Source organism: Amblyomma americanum, chromosome 1 (assembly GCF_052857255.1).
Source record: "Amblyomma americanum isolate KBUSLIRL-KWMA chromosome 1, ASM5285725v1, whole genome shotgun sequence".
Lineage (NCBI taxonomy): Eukaryota > Metazoa > Arthropoda > Arachnida > Ixodida > Ixodidae > Amblyomma > Amblyomma americanum.
The window spans coordinates 60,348,047-60,370,161 of NC_135497.1; the positions used below are offsets into that span (position 1 = coordinate 60,348,047).

Here is a 22,115-nt window from a genome sequence, read left to right on the forward strand (position 1 = left end):
CCACGTGTGTAGCCATTCCGCGCAGAGAGCAGAGAGCGAGAAGACGCCACTGCACAGAGTTCCCTGGAGCGACAGCCGACTCTTCGTCAGCTCAGATACTGGACACACAAAGGTCCGTGAGTATTGTTATTTGCTGCTTCGCAATATCTTCCCGTGCTTTTATTTCACATCTGTCTCAACGATATTTTTATGTTAGTGGTGTGTTGAGGAATTTGGCAACCATTTTTTTTTCTCTAATGAATTGAGTTCGAGATCTGTCGTTAGGCCTGACAACGCGTTTCAAGCGGGGTGTATCAAGTAATAATCACGCTCTTTCGCAATTTGGATCTCTATTTTAGCTCAGTAGCGATGTATTGCCTCGGTATTTGTAAATCCAGATCGATTCCGCACATCGGAAGTTTTTTTTTCGAATGATATATACGGGCGCAACGGGTTTGGCAATTTCCGGCCGCGTTGTAGAATGCGTTTAGGCGCGACTTCGCAAAAGCAATTTAACGAGCAAATGGGTCAATTGTGCACGTTTTAGAAGAGGGGGATAGCCTCTAATTATTGTGAAAATGCATTTTTCAGTTACATAATCTTTCCCAGGTGTCGGAACTTTTGTTGATCTTGATGGAGAATACTCTCAGACCTGCTAAGACTGAGCGTTCGAAGAGTGCACGGAGCCTAAATGTTGCTTTCGGTATGCTTGCTTAAACTTCGCATTTCAACTCTGCGTTATCGAGTTACTTTTAAACCTCGCTGTCTGCTTATTATAACGATGCAGTAACCGAGACGTTCATCTTGCCTCTGACGTATAATAGCTTTCTGGGCGTATCAGCTTGGAGAAGTTACTAGAACGAACGCTTGACATAAAAAAAGGTAAGTGCTGGCAGTTCATAAAAAATAGCAGTTGTGCGGGAACCGAAGCTGTGCAAGTTTAAGCTGAATAAGGTGAGGGTTGTGCTTAGAGTTGCACGGTCTTCAGACTAACGTTCGGGCGATGCGCTGATGTTTGCTGGCCTTGACAAAAAAAAACCGTGGACAGCTGTGAATAGAACGCGCTGGTACCTGGCGTGTGACAAAAATTTCGAATGTCTTTTTAGAATACTTTGCCTAATTTCGTGCCCATTTCCAATTTCGGACGCCGAGCTCCTCCGACTGCCACGAGCGAAGAGAACTGCGAGTCAGTTTAGTGTTTCCTGAAATTTGAAAGCTTTCCGCCACTTTTTTGCTATGTGACCTTGGTTGTTTTATGTCCGAAAGCTTTGTTGTGCGTTGACTAAACCCCTGGATCGAGCTGTCTTTTGGCGTTGTTGCGTTCGAGTACTGCGCGCGCTATATCTGCCTCGAACGCTGCATGCCCCTAGCTGGTTGTGCCGTTGCGTTCGGAGTTAAGAACGCGATGGCTTTAAAAAGCTCGTTTCGAAGAAAAGTGGGCGTTGTGGGCCGTTGGCTTTGTTACATGAAACGCGAGATTCTCCATATAAAAAATTCCTGAGGGCACTTAAGTCTGCTTACGCGCAGACAATGCTAACGCATGGAACTTTCTAAAACGCGGGTTTTTTCCACCGCAGCAGTAGTAGTTGTATTTTTAAATTTTTTCTGTAATTTTTATTTTCTATTTGGCATTTCAATTTTTTATTTTTTGTTTATTTCTATTACCTATGTTTGTCAATTTCCTTTTTCTTATTGTTTTTATTTTCATTAATTTTTAAGGTTTTCGCTTTTTATTCAGTTTTAGTATGCTGACGTGATTAGTTTGATTGACAGCTATAGTGTGACATGTTTCCGCGAACATCCCCGCTGGCGATTCACGAGCTTATAAAGGCTTTCGCCTTAAAAAATCGCGTAGACACTGGGAATGGAACCAAGGTTTCTCAGATTGCGAGGTAAGTACGCGTAAACGCGCTACGAAGGCTCGTTGGTTCGAACTGAATAGAAAGTGGACTTAGTGAATGTGTTGTGGTCTCTGACTTCGTGAAGTGTCTTCTTGTACTGATGCGCTCGTGAATAATTATGAGTGTGCAAATGTTGAAGCGGGACCCCAAAAAAAACCGCGTTGTTCTTTATAATGCATATTAATTTACTCACGTGAGCTGTTTTAACGCGACACCATCTATGTTATAGCGATGAAGTAAATGCGAATAGCTTGCAGTGAGGCATGATAGGTGGTATAATGACCGTGTTCGGTTTGAGTTTGGGTTGATGGATTTCGGCGTTCAAAAGCGTTTCAGGCTATGAGAGACGCCGTAGTAGATGGCTTCGGTAATTGCCCCAATCTGGAGTTAATAACGTAGACGGACATCGTAAAGGGGTTGTGGATTTCAATTTAGGGAACCAGCAAACGAAATCGTTGAAGACGTCAACTCGTCCGTACGCTGCGCCCGGTGATAACACGACGGTTCCGCCCCTGCGCGCGGCAGCGTGGGTGCAACACATCGCGACCTCTTCGGGATTTGCACACGGGCAGGCAGGGGTGGCCGGACCTGCGTGCGTCCTGTTTTGTGCGGGTGCCAACCATTGCGATGTCGTGGTGCTCGCACCGCCCGAGCGCCTTTGATGTAAATCGCGTCCGTGTGCTCTTGTGTTAAATGCGACGCCAACAAGGACGCAGACCTCCATTATATCCTTTGTCTGTCACTACAAACTTCCTCCCTTCCCTGACGGCGTGGTTTAGGTGTCCACTGGTATGTGAGGCAGTTACTACGCCTTTCTTTTCCTCTAAAATCACAACGAAGACGCACAATGGCCAATTTAGGAATCAGCGTTTCCGCAGCCCATTCGCATCTTTCGGTGGCAGATGGGCTTTCTTCAGATGCCTGCTAGAGACTCCGGGCCATTTCTTTCATGGGCATGGCGTTGCACCGAACGGGCGAAGGCGTTCCGTGGACTCCCTGGCAGCTCTGCCACACACAGTTGGGTTCCGCTCTTAAAGGCGAAGCTTAAGCGTCCTCCAATTTATTTATTCCGCATTGTTAAATTTGTTTCTCACTATTCAGCGTGCCTGTAATATATAATGCAGTTGTATATTATACCTATGTAAGCCCGGAATGTGTGGTGTGTTTGCGCGTTCTACTTTGCTAGCGTAGATGCTCCTGGACATGCGCTAGTTACCGAGGTTTCCCGTTTAGTGTTTTTTGTTGTGTGTGCGCGATGCGCAATATTGCTTAAAACATTCTTTGGGCCTTGGCTGGTTGGCCAATGATTTTATTTTGTAAGCTACATTAACTTAATTCGGCTACGTCGTTAGAACAGAGGTGGTCGGTCCTCTGTCGCTGGCGTTCTTTCAATCGAAGACTGCTCTCCTGGTCACCTACTGCAAGCACCCCGAGCCTTGCTGTTCGTGCAGCTTTGTCGTCAGACGCTGCCACGTGCTTCAAACGCCTCTTGGACGCTATACGTAGCTGCGAGCTACGTGCAGCACTCATGGATCCCGGGCGTGTTTCATGTGAGGCGAAAAAGAGTATTTGCGCAGCAACGCCCTGTCGTACTTGAGCTATCGAAGCGCAGCTCAGAGCCTCATCGCTTGGTGGAAATGAGAAGGAGCCGTCGAACTAGACACGTATAAATGCGCAGTCTGCTCCATTCAGTTGTAATTAATTGACAGGAAGGATATCCGCCGAAACGATTAGCCTCGATGTGCATTTCAGTGATTGCCTGGATGCCTATATGTTTCGGCTGGTGGAACAAAAATCTTTAGTATAGAGCGATGGCCGACTGTCCGATCCCTGATGCGCAGCGTTCCAGGAGCACCAAGCTGTTGTGCACCTTAGTGTGTGACTTAGCAGTTGAGGTATACATGTTAGGGAAGGAATTAAACGCCCAGCTAACCCCTTTGTCGCGTTGTGCCTCCATCCAAATTATCCGGAACGCAACGTCGCATGTAGTGCATAAATAATATTCTTCTCAATTCAAAATCAGCTAAGGCACAAACGAAAAGCCATATTTCGGTCGGGCCTTATAGCGATGCCACGTGAGTAAGCTTCGTTGCTGTTGTCTCTCTGCTGCTGTGCCCTGTCTCACTTCATCGAACGGAATATCATTCCTTTTTGTGGTGCAAGTTGGTTTGGTTTGGTTTGATTTATGGCGTTTAATGTCCCAAAACGACTCAGGCTATTAGGGACGCCGTAGTGAAGGGCTCCGTAAATTACGACCATATGGGGTTCTTTAAGTGCAATGACATCGCACAGAGCACGATCCTCTAGAATTTCGCCTCCATGAAAATTCTACCACCGTGGTCGGGATCGAAACCGCGTCATTTGCGTCATTAGCCGAGCTCCATAACCACATAGCCACCTCGGCGGATGAGGTGCAAGTTGTGTTATCCCTTGAAGGAAAAAAAACGCGTGTTCTGAACGTCAGCGCTCGTGTACTGGTGCCATGCAGTTGCCTCCCGATATATGGTCCTTTTGTCCTGCTTGCATTTTAAAAGTGACGATAGTGTCTTTGTTCTTTGCCGGAAGGCTTCGAGTCGATGAGGCGAGGATATATACCTAAGCGGCCTCGCCCTTGACTTGTCTAAAACACCACTGCACTGAGTGGGCATCGCTGTAGCTCAGCGGATTATTGTGGAGCCAGATGTAATGTATATCTAGTAGCTTCTTTTAAATCTAGCGATAATGCTACAACTCTGAACTTTAAAACTTTTGGGGTTCGAATAACAGCGGAAAAATCACACAGGGACAAACTGTTTAACGATAACAAAAACATTGGCTATATTCAAGAGGCAATACACACGTCTTCTTCCGACGACTTTTCTTTTTGCACTAGCCCCGTCCACACGCTTTTTCACCCTCAATGTCTTCGTTTCCGTATTTCTTTACACCAGATGGACAGAAAGACCGGCGATCAAGCACCTCCGCCCGCCGGTCGCGCTCGCGGCCGTTCGCGCGGCAGGGCACGGGCTGTGGTCGTACTGCCCGGAGCACAGGCGGCACCTACGGTGCCTCAATTTCCTGCTGCCATGGCGCCGCCAGCGGCTTTGCCAAGGACGCCTGGTGTTTTGGGGCCTGCGACGGTGCCCTTGCCGGTGCCTTCGGTGGCGCCGTCGATGCCCGCCCTCGACAGCGTGGAGGGCCTGTCGTTCTCCATCGACAGCATGGCCATCGGACACGGGGCGCACCTCCAGCAGATGGCGGCGATGGCCCCTTCAGCTGTGGTACCGCAGGTAAGTTATCTCTTGTTTACAGCGACAGATCTTAAAGGGCCGTTGCCTATGTTTTAGGCCAAGGTCAATGTGGTTTAACGTCTCAAAGCGCCTGAGGCTATGAGCGCAGTGAAGGGCTCCGGAAAGTTTGGCGACCTCGGGTTCTTTAATGTGCACTAACATCGCACAGTACACGGGCCTCTAGAATTTCGCGTTCATGGAAATTCGACCATGGCGGACGGGGTCCAACCCGCGTCTTTCGGGTCAGCAGCCGAGCTCCATAACCACTGGGCACCGCGGCAGCACTCCTGGGTTTTGCGTCGTAGTAGTAGTAATTCGCAACTGAAATATGGCTGTCCCGGAAAACCGTCCGAAGAGCTGTTACCGTAGACAGGGGAGGGTGAACGCGGAATGTGCAAAGTATTGAGAGAGCGGAAGAATATGCAATCGGAGTCAATTTATAACAACACCTGTTAAAGGCCCGTTAACTGGGATTCGCGTCGTAGTGCTACTCAAGAACTTAAAAGCGTTGCTCTGAACTAATCGCATATGCATGTCGCTCTCAAATTCTTTAACTCTAGATAATGAAATAAAGATAAACCCTCAGTTGGCCCTCAATCCGCCATTTCACAGTGGTGACAAAGAAGACAACTTGCCAAAGTTCGCCCGTATACATTAAACGTCTTAGCGCATTAATCTAATGACGAGAAGATGCTTCAACTGGAAATGGAGCTTTTCTACGCTAAGATGGTGCCGTGGTGCGCAGATGTCACCTTTGCCATGTTTTCGCGGGCAAAATGAAGAGACCTCCTTTCCTGCGGTCCCAGCATGGCCAGAAATCGGCCTAACTGTCACCGTGCCGGGGGTATGCACGGCCTCACTGAGGTCGTCGTATAGGTCCGCCGGGATTGTTCGCTTTGGAAGACAAAGAATAGCATATCCACATTGCCCGTGTATATTGTGTATACTGATGCTGGGGTAACTGAGTGAATGACTGTATGGTGTGCACAGCTGGGATTGTTTCCAGGTTTTAAGCATTAGGAGATTGACCGTATGGGCTGGAGGTGTATACGTGAGACGTGAGCGTGTGGCGCTGTACACATAATGCTTGTTGTAGCGCCCAGTCTGTGTGAATATAAGACCACCGCCTCATTGTACGCCACCGTCTGGTTGCGGCACGGAGTTGTGTGATGTGTCGCGCGTACAAGCCGCCTGTCTTCGTCTAGCCTTGATGTCATGCGATGGGGGAGGGGACAAACTCCAGGTTAGATGAGACGGGGGTTGGTAACGTGATGAGAGAGATCGAATGGGGAAAGGCTGAATTGATGAAGTAGCCAAGCGTCCCTTGGAAGGCGCCGGATAATTATGCAATTTGTCGCTTCCGGAGAACGCCAGGAAGGCAGGTAAGAGGTAGGAAGAGACCGTTGTCATGTAGTCTGATTTTGACTGGGGAGGTGGAGAGAAGCTTCGTGTAAATTGTTTAGGTAGAAGCGAGCCATGTGAGTTGTTGCTGTGTAAGGAAGATTTAATTCACTCATAGCATGAAGATAGCTAAAGTCATAGTTATACATAAAGGAGGCCGGCGTGACTACATAAACAAATTGCCCTCCTATCCCAGTCTTTCCTGTGTCCTCAAAAATTATAGATCGCCTCCTGAAAATGCGGGAGACGAGAGGATTGATGACTTTGAGAATGTTCGCGACCATTGATTTCAGGCTGGTTATGCCTTGCGTTATGCACGAAATTTGTTGTTTGCATGATGCCAAACACACCTTAAATGCGGCTCATTGCTGTTCGAGGCAAGTACTTGATGAAGGGTGGTTGGATGAAGTTAGCTTGGGTGGTACAAGGACAGAGAGAGGGCCAGGATGGTTCCTGGCTGAGGATGACACCTGGCTGAGCAGTTGTTGACTTGGGCCTCCCGCACTAGAACAAGGTGAGCTTTCCAATCAATGAACGTGGGATTGGATGGTAAGACCTCAGCTGCTGTCCGCTTGTTCCGCGGCGCGGGTGTTGGATGTGATCGGGAAGGGGATTGCGGTGAGGTTATTCGCAGTGGAAATCGTTCTAGTCTGGCCCAAGTTTCTGTATGACGGAAGACCCAAGTTGCCGTATGAGGCAGGTCGAGTGTCGGTGCCCCTTCCGATCTGTGTCCAGGGGAGGATGGGGCCGGAGTGCTATGGAGTGAGGTAGGATGAGGTTGTGGCTTTTGCGCGTCAAAATGGGTGTCGGTTGCAAGGATACGGTCCAGCGTTCAGCGAAGATGACATCAGTGACTATAGGCCACCTGTATACAAACTCGGTCCTTCGCTGTCGGACAGAGCACCTTGTATTGAAAGGGGGTGGTCCCCTCCGATGTGGTAGCACCACGGGGTGCAGGGATGCGGCGCTTGTTCAGGAAGGGTGGCTGCACAAGTGCAGCTGCGACAGAAAGTTGTTCTTAGCCTTTTAATATGCGATGCCCACACTGTAGGCACTTTTCGCGTTTTAGAGCCTCAGTTTGATGTGGTTGGCAGTCATACTGCTCGGACCTGTTTCCGGCAGTCAAAAAGATTAGGAGTGTTTTAACATCTGTGCGTGTCTGATGTGAGGGTTGTACGGGTTGTTGCAGTATTAAACATCACCTCGTTGATCACCTCAACAGTAGTATGAGTTAAGGCGTAAGCCTATCTTCGCTCATGAGTGCCGTGGACGGATGTCGTGGACGGAAATTTTAGCACGAACTGTCAATCTTAAGTTGTGTGGTAAATAAATGTAAAAAGCTACGCAACAGTTCACAAGCAGTTAAAGTATACGCAATGAAATAAGATAGAAATGGTTAAAATATATACAGAGAAATAAAAACAAAAATTACAAATTACAAAAATGAAATAGTAAAAGTTAACAGAAATGACGACGAATAATAAAAATATTGAAAAATAGAGGGATGGTTGATTTTTGACATATTGAAATGACGAAGCAACTGTCTCACATACATCGGCGCACACACTAACACGCTGTAAGGGAAGTGATAGAGGGAGTAGAAGAAGAAAGGAAGTAAGAGGTTCCATTAGGAGATCTCCGGAATAATATTTACCAGCCTGGGATCTTTAACTTGCACCGACTTCGCACAGCACAGAGGCGCCTTTTGCATTTCGCCTTCACCGAAACGCGACTGTCCATGACTAATCGAACCAGGGTACTCCGGCAAGATAATCGAGCGCTATAATCGCTCAGCCACCGCTGCTGATGAAAAATGGAGGGAAGAAACAGAGGACAGGGGAAGGGTTTCGTAATTGCGCTCTTAAGCAGATTTAGTGCATTCTTGTAAATTTAAGTATATTCGTATTGTGTGCGCCAGCTTTGTGTGCAAAGCTGTCTCCCTCCTTTTCTCTTTATGTCTGCTTGCAGCAGTTCCAGTTTGCAGCGGCCGTCACACCGGCCGAGAATGGCGACTGCGGCCGCCCAGAGACCCGGCGTCGCCGCGACGAGTTCGCCGTCATCGAAACGCGGCCTGTGCAGATCGATAACAAGAGGGGCACTTCGGGCAGCCCGATTAAGGTTCTGGCCAACTACTTCCGGCTGCTTTCCATGCCCCAATGCTGCATACACAAGTACCACGTGGAGTTCACGCCGCCGGTGGAGTCTAGTCGCATGCGGCGCGCCCTGCTCGTGGACTTCATGCACATGTTCGATAAGTGCCTCGTGTTCGACGGCATGTCTGACTTGAAGTCGCCCAAGCGGCTGGACCAGGACATCACCGAGGTAATATCGCAGCGGCGCACCGACGGCGTGATCACCTGCGTCCGCTTCAAGTGGGTCCAGGAACTGGCCCCGTTAGACCCGGAGCTGCTGCGCCTGTTCAACACGCAGATGCGCCGCAACCTGGAGCGCCTGGACTTCGTGCAGATCAACCGGCACTTCTTCGACAGGCGCGCTGTGGCGAGCATACCTCAGTACGGGCTCGAGCTGTGGCAGGGGCTCGTCGCGGCCATCGGTCAGTACGAGTCGGGCGTCATGTTGGTGACGGACACGCTGTACAAGGTGCTGCGTCGCGACAGCGTCTTCGACCTCATGTCTCAGATCCAGCACGTCCCGAACTACAAGGACGAGTGCGTGAAACGGGTGGCCGGCTGCATTGTGATGACACCCTACAACAACAAGACCTACAGGGTGGACGACATTGACTGGGACAAGAACCCGGCCTGCACCTTTGAAACCAAGGAGGGGCCCAAGACGTATGCCGACTACTACCGGGTACGTGTTGCTACTAGTGCCATGTTATAGGTTCAGTGCAAAGTGGTGAATTAACTGATGGCGTGGTCATCATCACATCAGATAGTTCTTCCAATCTATTATGCCAGGAGGGTCCACTCCGAAGTGGTCCCCGAATTTTTCCAACTTTGTCTCTTTACCTGGCTCAGCCGCCTCTGACTGTATCACGTTTTCCTTCCTTTGATGTCGTTTTTCTGTGCCAAACAACTAGCTATCTGTTATTGAGATCATTTCGTTGCCTCACAAACATTTATCCATGTGTTGCAAAGCCCAGTGTATGTGAGAGTTCGTGCGCTTAGCAGTATAGCTGCAGGTACGACCGACACCGTCTGTCTTTGGGCGATGCCTTGTGCAGGACCATTACGAGAAGCGCATTCGCGACATGCGCCAGCCCCTGCTGGTGTGCCGTCCCAAGGAAAAGGATTTGCGCGCCGGCCGCACGGAAAACATCTACCTGGTGCCGGAGCTGTGTGTCCTGACGGGACTCACTGACGAGGTGGGCAGTTGGTTCGAATGTAGTGCTGTTTGACCTTTTCTACAGCGGCTGCTGTTTATAATGGGTCTAACACCTGTTTTCGTGACTTGGCCGTAGATGTCCGCACAGCCTAGAGGGGGGGGGTTAAGGAGGAGGCGGAGAGAGATCAGGGCATTGATGCGCCACACGGCGAGCTTGAATACTTGCAAATACTACGCAGTGTTGTGTAGAGGATGAGGTGCAGCGGCACGACGAAAAGGGGCTCTACAGTGACGGCGCGGTGCGGAAAGCGGAAAGTGTGCTATGTTGAACAGCGTAACAGTCAACCTTCGTTCTCTTTTAATGCGCGGCATACCTAAACGTTTGTCAATTTGTCAAATGACAAACCTCATGGCAATTCTAATCTTCCAGCCATAGAGCTAGGAACTATAGACCAACAATGCCTATATGGCTGTTCGAAACGTATACGGCTGTTTGTCTCTTTTTTGCCAGCGTCAGCTGTTAAAGTGGCAGGTGATATATAGATGTAGTTTGGCCATAAAGCCCTGCATTCTACCGCGTGATCTACAACAGCGTCAGCCTTAGGAGCTTAATGCAATTCAATTCACTTGTTACCTGCTTAACACAGTTGACAGGTTGCGGATTGCAAGGAGGGAAATCCAGCTTTTCGCATAAGCGGAGAGGAGGAGGGCAAGTAGGAGAGGAACGGCAGAGAATGTGGGAGGTGATAGGTCGCTAGATCAGATTTCACTTATTCATATGACCACGGCTGCAGTCGGATACACCTCAAGAACGAAGCGGCTTCTGCCCGTCAAAGGTTTTCCTTCCAGCCAACAGCGTCGGCCGATTCTCATGACAATGGAGTGAGCGGCTCCACAGTGCACTGAGGAGAATATCCCTTTTTTATCTGCGACTCCTTGAATTGTCACGCAAAGAAGGTTGTGAGAACCACCGGCCAACGCCAGTGGTCGCAAGGGGGCCCTGGAACGGAGGAAAACCGCATTTTTCTACCGCTTATGATTGACAAAGTAGATTCCAGGGTCAAATGCAGAGCTAAACGAAAGGAATGACAGCTTTCGCTGATTAAGTGGTTAAGCTTTTCAGGGTAGCTCTGCTTAGTGAGCTTTTATAGAATAAGTGCCACCAGTTGCTTACAGGATAAGAGCCAGGAGAGCGCTCGGGACAACGGGAACATAGCTGTCGCAGTTCATTTTTACCATCTGCCACCGTCATTCGCGATGTCGTCTATCGAATGCGCCGGTCTGCTCTGCTGAAGTACCAGTCGTCCTGTTTAGGGTAGAGTGCGTCTGCTGTGAATGTTATGCTACCCCACCCTCCGCGGTTGGCCTGTGGTTAGAACGCTCGGCTACTGAGCCCTAAGACCTGGCCTCAAGGCTGCGCGCTTCAATGTCGGCGAAACGTGGAACGTGTCCATGTACTGCGCGATGTGAGAGGGCGTTAAAGAATCCCGGGTGGTCGACATTAAATGCGGAGCTTAAACTCCCTCAATTTGCGATTGATATTTTGCTTCGTGGCGTGGACACTTGAGGGTGTATTCCGAAAGTGTCCACGGAACGGGCAGGTTCACTTCGGTACGCGCCGATTGATTCCAGCCCGAAACGCGGCCGTGACAGCTGCGTGGCGACACCTGACGTGTTTTTCAGGTTACGTCATATTACTATCATATTGCCCTTGTACTGCGTCAATATTAGGGTAATGGCATCAAGGATGGAACACGCGGACGCTGTTAGACACCCAGGTGATTTAAATTATTTTAATCCCGCTATTACGGCATCCCTCATGGCTTGTGTTGCTATGGGATGTTAAACCCCAAATACCGTACTCTTCCGTTTTAGTCTGGAAACACTATTATGATGGGTTATCCTGGAGCAAGATCTTGCGCTGTTTGTGGCTTTGTGCCATCACTGCCGACGGTGCCGCTATCATTTACAGACCTAGCGCCACCGCTTGGCCAATGCTCTCAGGCATAAAGCGTCACCAGCGCGCTCCGCCGTCCCTGCTCACAGCGCGCGACAGCCATCAGGGTCGGAGTCACATGAGCAACCGCTCATGCCGTGCCGTGTCTTTTCATGCAGTTGCATCTGAGTGGCTAGGGTTTACGCAGTTCTGCTTTTCCACATTTATAGAATTTAGGCGAAAATTCTCTGTCATTTTTATTCGCGCATGACCACATAAATTCGTAATTCTGTTATATGCATCGAGGCTATTCTAGCGCATCTTCCAGGGCGTTTCAATCGGCTCTAAATTTCCCCACTAGACGCCGGCTGATTTCTCTGCTCAGCCTCGGCCGCCGTTTTGGTTGAACAGGCGAAGCCCGTCTTAAGTTTCCTCGATGGCGTTTCGACAGAGGCAGCAGTGTCCCTATCGGACAACGCTGTATTGACGCCTCAAATGTACTGTCTGTCTCTAAGCAAGCAAAAGGCGACAGTTTCTAGAGTACCCCTCCAATATAAACTTTTACGAGCACTTAGCAGGCGTTATGTTCCGCGGTGGTAAGCATCCGGAGCTTCGCTCTCTTTCCTCCCACCCCGCGGGCGAAGGAGAGGTGCTTTGTTAGGTCACATAAGTGCTCGCTCTCCGAGTGTGTCAGTAGCTTCAAGCGTGCTACGCTGTATCCGTATCGACGTATTACCCGTGAAGCTTGCTTCCTTACAATGCGTGGCGTACTCGTGGGTGTGCTACGAGATATTCCTTCAGCGTTTTCCGTGATTGGTACGCGTTAACCGAAACGTTCACGATAAGCCGCTGCACCGTGATCGGGCATCAAGATATGAGGCTCAATGGAAGCGGAGGCGGGAAATATCGTGCTGCAACTTCCTAAGCACACGTATTGCTCATGCGAGTACACCCTGAGCTGACTTGACAAGGTTTTACTGCATTACGAAATGGTACTGCAAAATGCATAGGACTTGGTATCTACTGAAAACCTGAAATTATTATTGAAAGGATGGAAAGCTGAATTGGGGGTTTGTGCATCTTCTTCATAAGGTTTTGGTCCCAATTGATTTGAAGGCGCTACAAACGTTTTTGGAGCAACGGTCTTGGGGACGGGAAGGTGTCAGCATCTTTTACGTCCCTTGTAGAACCATAAAGTGCGCCCAGTTTAAGCCATGCCCACATGGTTGTATGCACTTGGTGGCAACTTGCAGAATACGGACCCAGCGCTGTGTCGTGGTCACTAAGAGTACATATGTGCTCCTACAAAATCTAGTTTGCACTATTTTTAAAACTGGTTTAGAATATAATGGGTATACGGGATTTCCGGGACCCGACCGAAAATCATTGGCGAACTCTGAACCATTGGAGCTACCCAGAGAAGTGCCGCTGTCCGCAAGCCGCGTGGCTGACTGGTTATGGTGCTCGCCTGCTGACCTGAAAGACACGGGCTCGATCCCTGCCGCAGCGGTCGCATTTCGATGGAGGCGAATTTGTGGAGGCTCGCGTACCGCGCATTGTCAGCGCACGTTAACGAACTCAAGGTGGCTGAAATTATCCGAAGACCCTCCACTACGGCGTCCCTCATAGCCTGAGTAAATTGCTTAGGGGCGGCCATAGACCGCAAACCGCAATTGCTGTCTAATGGGCCCATAATTCCTTCGCAGATGCGGGCCAACGTGACCGTGATGCGGGACATGGCTCAGCACACACGCGTGGAGCCTTCCAAACGCTGGCGGAACCTGCTCGTGTTCATGGAGCGCATCAACAACAACGAGGCTATCCGCAACGATATGGACCGCTGGGGTATCCGATTCGACGACTCACTCGTCAAAATCGACGCCCGCGTGCTGCAGCCCGAGAAGGTGATGCAGGGCAGCAACACGTACCGCTACAGCGCGGCCACGGCCGACTTCTCGCGCGAGACGCGCGACCGGCCGCTGCACGTGGCCGTCGCCGTCGAGTCGTGGATTGTCCTCTGCCACCGGTGCGAGGAGGCCAACGTGACACAGTTCGTGCGCACCCTGATGTCCGTGTGCCCGCCCATGGGCGTCAAGATCAGGCAACCGCGCCTGGTGCTGCTGGAAGACGACCGGCCCTCAGGCTTCGTGTATGCCCTGCGCCAGCTTGCCAGTGGGGGCAATATTGAGCTGGCTTTGATTGTGCTTCCCAACAGCCGAAAGGACCGCTACGACATAATCAAGAAGGAGGCCTGCGTCGACCTCGGCCTCCACACACAGGTCAGCCGAGGCTATTGTTCTTTGTCGCCCGAAGTGGGGAGCGAGATACAGTAAAAACTCTGGATTCACTTTCAAGACTTATCACGAGTCTGTTTTTGTATACTGTAAGATGACCAGTGTACAGGAGGCCTGTGGCTTCGTCAAGTGGTCTTCATGACAGCTTTTTCTGCAGAACTCTGGCATCCTGTATATTGTATTTGATTGTATTATTATGATCATTACAGAGCACCGAGCCCAGCTTTCTTGAAACACAATTGCAATCAGTTGGAATATGTGTTCCCTTTGCCCTTTGTAAGGAAAATAGGGAAATGGTGTGGTGTGCTTTTTCAGGACTCAAATAATTTAGAATTACATCATTTCAGTTGTTCTTCGGTTTGTTTCGTTTGTATAAATGGAGGCTCCAATGGGCCATAACTGGCGAGAACGCTGTGCGCAAAGAGAACAATCACTTCGTTTCACGTGGTGAGCACCGAGCAATTGTCTGGCCAAGAGCTTCACTGTCCAGTTGGTCGTGCTGTAATCTGTATTACCGTCAAGATTATCTGTCTTTCTGTTGTTGCCAGGAAGAAAGAAAAGGAAATTGCACAGGCCTGCTCACTGGCTCAAGCCGAGCCACAATCGCTACCACGTGCAGATAGTAGGAGAGTTGAAAGATGGGATAGGAAGACAGGATAGTAAAGACGCGGTAAAGACAAGGGCGATCCCGGAGGTAGTTCCATACCGGGCCAACCGGTGTTGGGAGTGAAGGATCCTTCAAACTCTCCGCCACATTTCCAAAAATTAGTCCAATTGGACCCGTAACAGATACTCTACGGGGTCCGGACATCGATACAAGATTAGCTGTTGCCTCTTTTCCCTGCGCTGTAAACACTTACGCCAGGAACGATGCGAGGGTTGTCTAGGTGTGAAAGTTGGTCGACGTGTATGTAAGTGTTAACGTAGCAAGGAGTTGTAGGGTCAGATAAGGCAAGTAGACTGAGGAAAGCAAATTCATGGCAAATGCAGTACAGTGCATAATGGTGACGATGGCCCTCATTGTTTTCTGTACACTTTCCAGGTTATCCTCGCCCGCACCATCGGCAACCGCAGGAACATCCACTCGGTGGCCACCAAGGTGGCGGTGCAGCTTAACTGCAAGCTGGGCGGCGAGGCCTGGTGCCTGGAGATCCCGCTGGTCAGCACCATGGTGATCGGCTACGACACCTACCCAGACTCGAGCACGCCCAATCGCTCTGCGGGTGCCTTCGTGGCCAGCATTAACAAGAGTCTGACGCGCTGGTACCAGCGCGTCTGCTTCCACGACACCCACGAGGGGCTGGCCAAATCACTCCCTTCGCTGCTGCGCGATGCACTGCGCAAGTACTCGCAGTGCAACGATGGTGCCTCTCCCGACCGCATCATTTTCTATCGCGACGGGGTGTCCGACGGACAGATCCCCCAGGTGAGCGTTTATCGTGGTACTCTGTTTACCTGCAGTTTTAACGCGACAGTGTCAGGGGCCTCGTTACCCAGGACACCCGGCGTTATAGTTGTGAGCGTAAACATTCTCCGCCAACGCTGCCCCAGTGTTCGACTTAGAGTGTTAGCAACGGGAGCTCTGTATTTGCATCGGCGTGCTCAGCAAACGTTAAGAGTAAATACGAACGTTCGCGAATGTTTCGTTTCCGGAAACATCCCTTCTGAGACGCAAGCAGCGCCGTCTACCTCATGGATTTTGCACTACTGTTGCAGTTTATAGCCAGCTTCGCTATATCAGGTATATTTCCTCGTTATGTGAGATAATGAATATTTAAACGTGTGCAGTACAACAGGATGAATCGTTTGACACCAACCGGGACCCCTTCCGACAGGCGGTTCGGCCGCAATTGTCGCCTGAACATCCTTGGATTGTACGGTTTGGGACGAGAAGGTCGTCGCTGCGAATCTCGCACGTGTTTTGGGCTTCACCTCAATTTTCAGTTTTGTCCTCCGGAACGTGTCAAGTCATTTGGCACCACTATTAACATTCTCCATCAAGCTGGTGGCCCCTAGAATGTATTCAAATGATGGCGCAATACTAGCACTTATATAATGAGTCGAAAGTATAGGTATCTATTCGGGCGCTACGCACACACTTTCGCTGTAATGTACCGTGGTCACGTGGTAACTGTTTTGGTGAATGTGACTTTCATTGCATACGGACGCGTCCTTGACAAACGTAAGTAAAGTCACGAGCATGACTCTGGCAGGTGGTGCCCACAGAGCAACCCAGGAGGCAGGTGGGCCATCTAGTTCACGTGGCCTTGAGGCGTCGTCGCAACCTGCCTACCGGATAAAGAGCAAGCTACCCATCATCGCAGATGGCAGTTAATGATTGGTTGCTCGAAAAGAGAAACATGGGGCGCAGAAGGGCGCAGCCACGTTTCTCACTGCTTAACCGCTGCACCACCGCGTCAGGATGGGTATGAGGAGTGCCATGTTTCTATGAAAGTATAAAATGACCTTCTGCATATATGGGAATCAACCTTTTATGCTTTCGCGTCATATCGTTAAGGCGGAGCTTAAATGTTCTCTCCAATATTTGTACCGTGACCATTGAACTGTAATGTTATTTCTTGGCTTTACGAATGCCGAATCTTTCTAGTTTTTGCCCATCCTTCCTGGACCATTCGACATCTGCAGTATTATGTAAATATAGTCAAATAATGTAGGTGCATGAGTAGTGTAGTTAAGGTTCGTAGTGCAGGCATTTTGCGCTGTAACTGCAGTGGTGGCGAACATGCGAGATTTCCGGAGACCTTCAGTATGGCGTCCCTCTTAGCGTAACTCTCTTTGTTACCTTAAACCCATGCAATCCATGAACCATAAACATCCAAATACAAGCGAATCAGGTGTACAGATAAGCTGCCTAGCTAAATTGTAATCGCTTGCTACATAACTTTTGTGGTTATTCGGATAGGCTCAATGAGAGATACGTAGCTGGCCGATGCTAAGGTCATCCCCTCAAAACATTTCAGTAGAGTTTCTCTCGACTTTCAGCAGAAATACATCGAAAGTCTACTACTGTCAGCAGGAGTTCTTGGCAGGGGGTGCCAGTTCTTAAGAGTTTTCAACATTTACTGGTCGAGAAGCACACCCACCTTCTGTTTGCGGCTATCAGAAAATCGAATTTCGAAGGCGTGACTATGGCCTGGTACATGGCACCGTATGGCCTCAAAAACTAATTTGCTTGTATGGTGCTGGCGTCCCATCATCTTATCTCTCCCGCCTGAGCAGGCCATTTAACGTCGCAGAAAGAATTTGTCTAACCATCTATCTAGATAATAACATGATTGACCTGTTTTGTGGCGTTTGTCATCACTGGTAATAAATACATGGGCGCGACGATCCATTGCATCTCGGCAAGCATTTCGCGGGTTGCTAAAATGACCTGGCGAGACAGACTTCGTCATATTGGCTCTGTAAAACTTCAAGTTATTGATAAATGTTTGCTATAGCGTGTTTCGTAGCTGGGAAGAAAAAAAAACATTTTGGAGCGATCAGTTGGAGTGAGGAAATATGACAGCATTCTTCTTTGCCTCACCAGTATATTTCTGTTTTCATTTTATTATAATTATATTTCTATTCCAATTCTGAGTCCATTGTCTTCCACTACCAAGTCTACTCCAGTTGTTTTCTATGCAAAATCTGAGATTGCGGCGAGTCCTCGTACCACTACCGGCGCAGTGCGGGAGTGGTTATGCGATATCCCTTACAAAAATTTTCTATAGATAGTCTATAAACATGTTATAGAGACTGTTGTTTCCTAAAGATATATATGTTTTGTCTATTCATACTCTATAGGCAGTCTACAGAAAAAAAGTCAACTAAATGTGTATGGTCATAAACATATAGAATGTGTATAGACTGCCTATATGATTAATATTGCCTACAGACTTTTCTCTAGCATTTGTCCACAGAGTCTATAGACATTATAGACAGAAGTCTATGAACAGGCCATAGCATTTGTCCATAACCAGTCTATAGACTTTATAGACAAAAGTCTACGGTCAGTCTATTGATTGTCTAAAGGAAATTTTTGTAAGGAATACCTCTACACAGGAAGGTGGCCGATTCGAACAGAGCCACCGGTGGAGAGTCACGTTGTTCTTCCCGACCTATGCCAGAAGGAGTGGATCCAGGAAGCTTCAATTTCGCACACACCGTTCTTTGTTAGGCTATGTATTCTGAGCATGGGTCTGCTGCTTATCCTCATTCATCGACCCACGTCTTGCTCCTCTCCCCTGCAAGGGGACAGTTGACAGGTGGAGGGTGGAGAGAGGGAAGCCCCTTTAAGGTGGGTGCTTCACGTAGACAACTGCTGGCGAGTTTTCCCGTTCATGGCCCATTTAATTCTATCACATTAAAAAAATTGGAGAGGACACGTAAGCTTCGCTTTAACGGTGTAACGCGACAGCGGAGTTTGTTAGGCTCTCCATTCTCAGCAGTTTGACACCTTTGAACGCATTTTTATTTTTCAATTGTTTCAGATAAATAATTGATCAATTACACATCCTATATTGTCTTAATTAGCATTGTCAAGCATTAGCTGATCATTCAGAGAAATTTGACGTCTTTGAACACCGCTTCTTACATTTTATTCTTTTCTTTAATATACCAATTTTTCAAATAAACTCAATTATTTCTTTAACTCCTCATCGCCTATCCCACACCAGTGAATCGTCGATCGGTAGAACCGCAAATGGGCTTGATAGGAGTTTTTACACAGCCCGATTATAAAACGCCGGGTATAATTCCTGCCACGAGCTAAGCTCGAACTTAGTACATTTATGCTGCGCGAAAGGCTGAATCATAAGAGACAATCCGGAACATTGTGCGGAAAACGCTTGGCACGGTAAGATTTGTTTTACGCAGCCCCAATTATTTTCGACATGAGGGGCCGAATACGACGACGCCTTTTCGACCGAACGAGATGTATACTCAATCGCCTAAAAACGTTTGGCACTGAGCGTACCAAAGCTGCATGAAAGCTGCGAGATATGGTGTAGTGGAGGGCACGAGGATAATTTAGACCACCGGTGGCTCATATTTACAAGCTGTTCTTTAACTTGCATTTACATTGCAAACTACGCGGGTATTTTTACATTTCGTGTCCTCTGGAGATGATGCGGCCTGCGTGTTGCAAGTGTGATGAAGCAGGAAAGTGCAGCAGTGGACCACGCTTAACTTTTTGGCGAGGCGTTGTAGTGATTACAGAAAGCTATTATTCCACAGTAAACTTCGATTTTCTTCAAGACGGTAACTTTTTATCGCAAGGCTTGCTGAATTTCGCACTAATAGAATAGGATTAGGAATCAAGAGGCTGGAGCTCTGAGCATCTGCCATGTACGTACGCAATGATTTGATTCCCGGAAGTTCCGAATAGCATGAGAAAATGTGCAGATATTTGAAATTTGGCAGATGGCACCTGCGTGGGCGGCCCATTTTCCATGAGGATGTCATCATGGCTATAAAGTATGTGACAGGCATGCGCGTCTCTCTGGAGACCAGGCTCGCGGCAATACAGTGCGGTACTCGAAAGTTTTAGCATAATGTTTTTGGTGGTTTCCACATGAGATGCCAGAGGCTGTATGATGTGCAACATGTAAATTCGATGTTGGAATCCCGAGCAAGTCGCGATAAGCAGATTCGACTTACGCGCGCGATTCCACCACGTTTCATCAATCTACACATACATGGCTGCCACTGCAGCTTGAGTGAAAGCTCCTGGTGAAGCTCCTGGTTACTATATGCCGCTAGCTGGAGCCCTGGGTAGCGCATGCGCAATTGGCTCCGGCTCGGTTTTTTTCGGTAATGGGTAAAAATAGCATGACATTTTTCGCGGTTTCGTGTCATTACGATCTTGTCATCACGACAACGTTCAGCATCAAAAAATCTCGCAGTGGAAATAATGAGGTGCATGTGGGGTAAATTATTAGAGCCAAAAATATTCAGCATCAAAAAATCTCTTGGGGAAAATAATGAGGTGCATGTGGGGTAATTTATTAGAGCCAAAATATTCAGAAAGTGAGCGGGGCCGGGGCAAAAGTGGCGCGAAATTCAAAAACACCGCAAATGGGCGGAGCTAATGTGTACCGCCAAATTTGAAAAACCGGAATTTGAGACGGAGCGACGCATGACACCAGATTTGGAAACGAAGCGTGGCACAAAGTTTTTAAAATCAAAATGGGCAATGATGAAGCTTAATTTAGGCAAAGAGTGGCAAAGAGGGGCGAGGAGGTGTCTGCTCACGAATTCCCCCAATGCGGGTGCTGCAGTGATCTTATAATCTTTTTTAACTGTGTTATAAATTGGCCTCACAATCCTCCGTTTTCAGTCCTGCACTTTTAACCTTATGTCACCTCTCTAGTTTTGAGCCACCAGTCGTCCAATCACTTTCTGGTAAGTTCCAATGCCCTCTGCTGTCAGCAGAAATGCACTGGCAGGTGGTGCTGGTGGCGGCAGTGGGCGCGACTGAAGCGTGTCTCGGGTGTGCGCGGCGCAGGTGATGGAGTGGGAGATCAATCCGATCGTGGCCTCGCTGCAAGGGCTCTTCCCTGGCGTGAACCACAAGCTGGCCTTCGTGGTGGTGACCAAGCGCATCTCGACGCGCTTCTTCCTGCCGAGCCGTGAGCACGTCACTAACCCGCCGCCGGGCACCGTGGTCGACAGCGAGGTGACGCGCCTCGAGCGCTACGACTTCTTCCTGGTGTCGCAGAGCGTGCGCCAGGGCACCGTGGCCCCGACCCACTACAACGTCGTCTACGACACGACGGGCCTCAAGCCGGACCACATGCAGCGCCTGGCCTACAAGCTGACGCACCTCTACTTCAACTGGCCGGGCACCATCAGCGTGCCGGCCCCGTGCCAGTACGCCCACAAGCTGGCCTTCCTGGCCGGCCAGTCGCTGCACGCGGAGCACAACCCGCGCCTCTCCTCTACCCTCTTTTACCTCTAAACTGCACCGTTCGTGGTTTGCCGACGTTCACCGGTGTGAGGAAGGTGGGAAGGGAGGTTTACGCCCTCTGCCTCCATCTGGACACCTGCGCACAGCATCTAAGGAGCACGGAAAGAAGCTAAGCAGGTGTGTGTGATCGACCACCGCATGTTCCTATGACAGTTCATGAACGAATCGCCGGCGTCTAATAGAAGCAGGGAGGGATTCAGCCTTAATATGGCTCTCTAGTAGGGGTTGATTTTTCAGGTGAAAACTCACTGGCGATGTGAAGGGCGTGTCAGATGATTGTGGAAAGGTTCATTCCTGAGGCTTTCGCTGTAGGAGGTGCTGCGTGGCAGCAAAGCTCACTGATTCAATGTTCATCTGTACTAGATGGCACATTTTTTTGCGCTTTACCGTAGGAGAGCAATGAATCCGATATGTTTTGTGCAATTTGAGTCCCTATTTTACTTTTTTCAAGATTCATTTTCAAAACCTCTGTGAGCTCTTAAGGTGACTGAAAGCCTGTTTTCTTTTCTCCGGAAATGGTGAGTAATGCATTGTGCTTCAAATAAATCTGCTTTATTTTTTCGTTTAGTTCAACATGCTTTATGTCACAACAAATTGGGGAACACTTTTCTTTCCACCAATGGTTTACTTTCTAATTTCTTGCTTTTCTTTTTCCCTTCATTGTGTGCCTTTTCTTGTCAGTACTTGGTTTGCTTTCCAAATTTGCCGTAGCAACTTTTTTGTTTGTTGTGTTGTCTTTACATGTTGCTTTGCTTTGAATTCGTGTTAAAACTTCATGATAATTCACGACACTATTTTTGTAATGTCCTTATTAGTTTTATATCTTAAGCAATGTGCAGCTGTACCATACTTTTGTCCTTATCGCTATTTTTAATGCTCAGCGAGTAAGAACCTAACCGTTTTTTCCTTTGTTTTCCTATGTCAAATGATGTGCTAGACATTTTTATGTACCTTCATTGCTTCACGTCATAATATGCTGTGCTACTCATGCTCCTTCCGTACCCATAATTTCTTGATTGTGTACATTGTAGACTTGGCCTATCACTGCATTTTGTGTTTGCTCCTAACCGAAATTTC

At 48.7% G+C, this 22,115-nt stretch overlaps 1 protein-coding gene across 1 annotated transcript; it reads left to right on the forward strand.

The window, feature by feature from the left end:
• The first annotated feature begins 4,945 nt into the window (after window positions 1–4,945).
• On the forward strand, window positions 4,946–21,395 carry LOC144099410 (piwi-like protein 1). Its single transcript, XM_077632731.1, has 6 exons — window positions 4,946–5,149; window positions 8,519–9,364; window positions 9,738–9,878; window positions 13,481–14,053; window positions 15,111–15,494; window positions 20,577–21,395. The coding sequence occupies exons 1-6, from the start codon at window positions 4,946–4,948 to the stop codon at window positions 21,027–21,029; spliced, it is 2,601 nt and encodes an 866-aa protein (XP_077488857.1). The 3' UTR covers window positions 21,030–21,395.
• Window positions 21,396–22,115: the final 720 nt, after the last annotated feature.

What these genes read in the sequence shown, in the direction of transcription:
- LOC144099410 (XM_077632731.1), top strand. Translation starts at nt 4,946, where the DNA reads ATGGCGCCGCCAGCGGCTTTGCCAAGGACGCCTGGTGTTTTGGGGCCT. An exon ending in TGACGGGACTCACTGACGAG is followed by an intron (nt 9,879 to 13,480) that starts GTGGGCAGTTGG and finishes ATTCCTTCGCAG; the next exon opens with ATGCGGGCCAACGTGACCGT. An exon ending in CCGACGGACAGATCCCCCAG is followed by an intron (nt 15,495 to 20,576) that starts GTGAGCGTTTAT and finishes TGCGCGGCGCAG; the next exon opens with GTGATGGAGTGGGAGATCAA.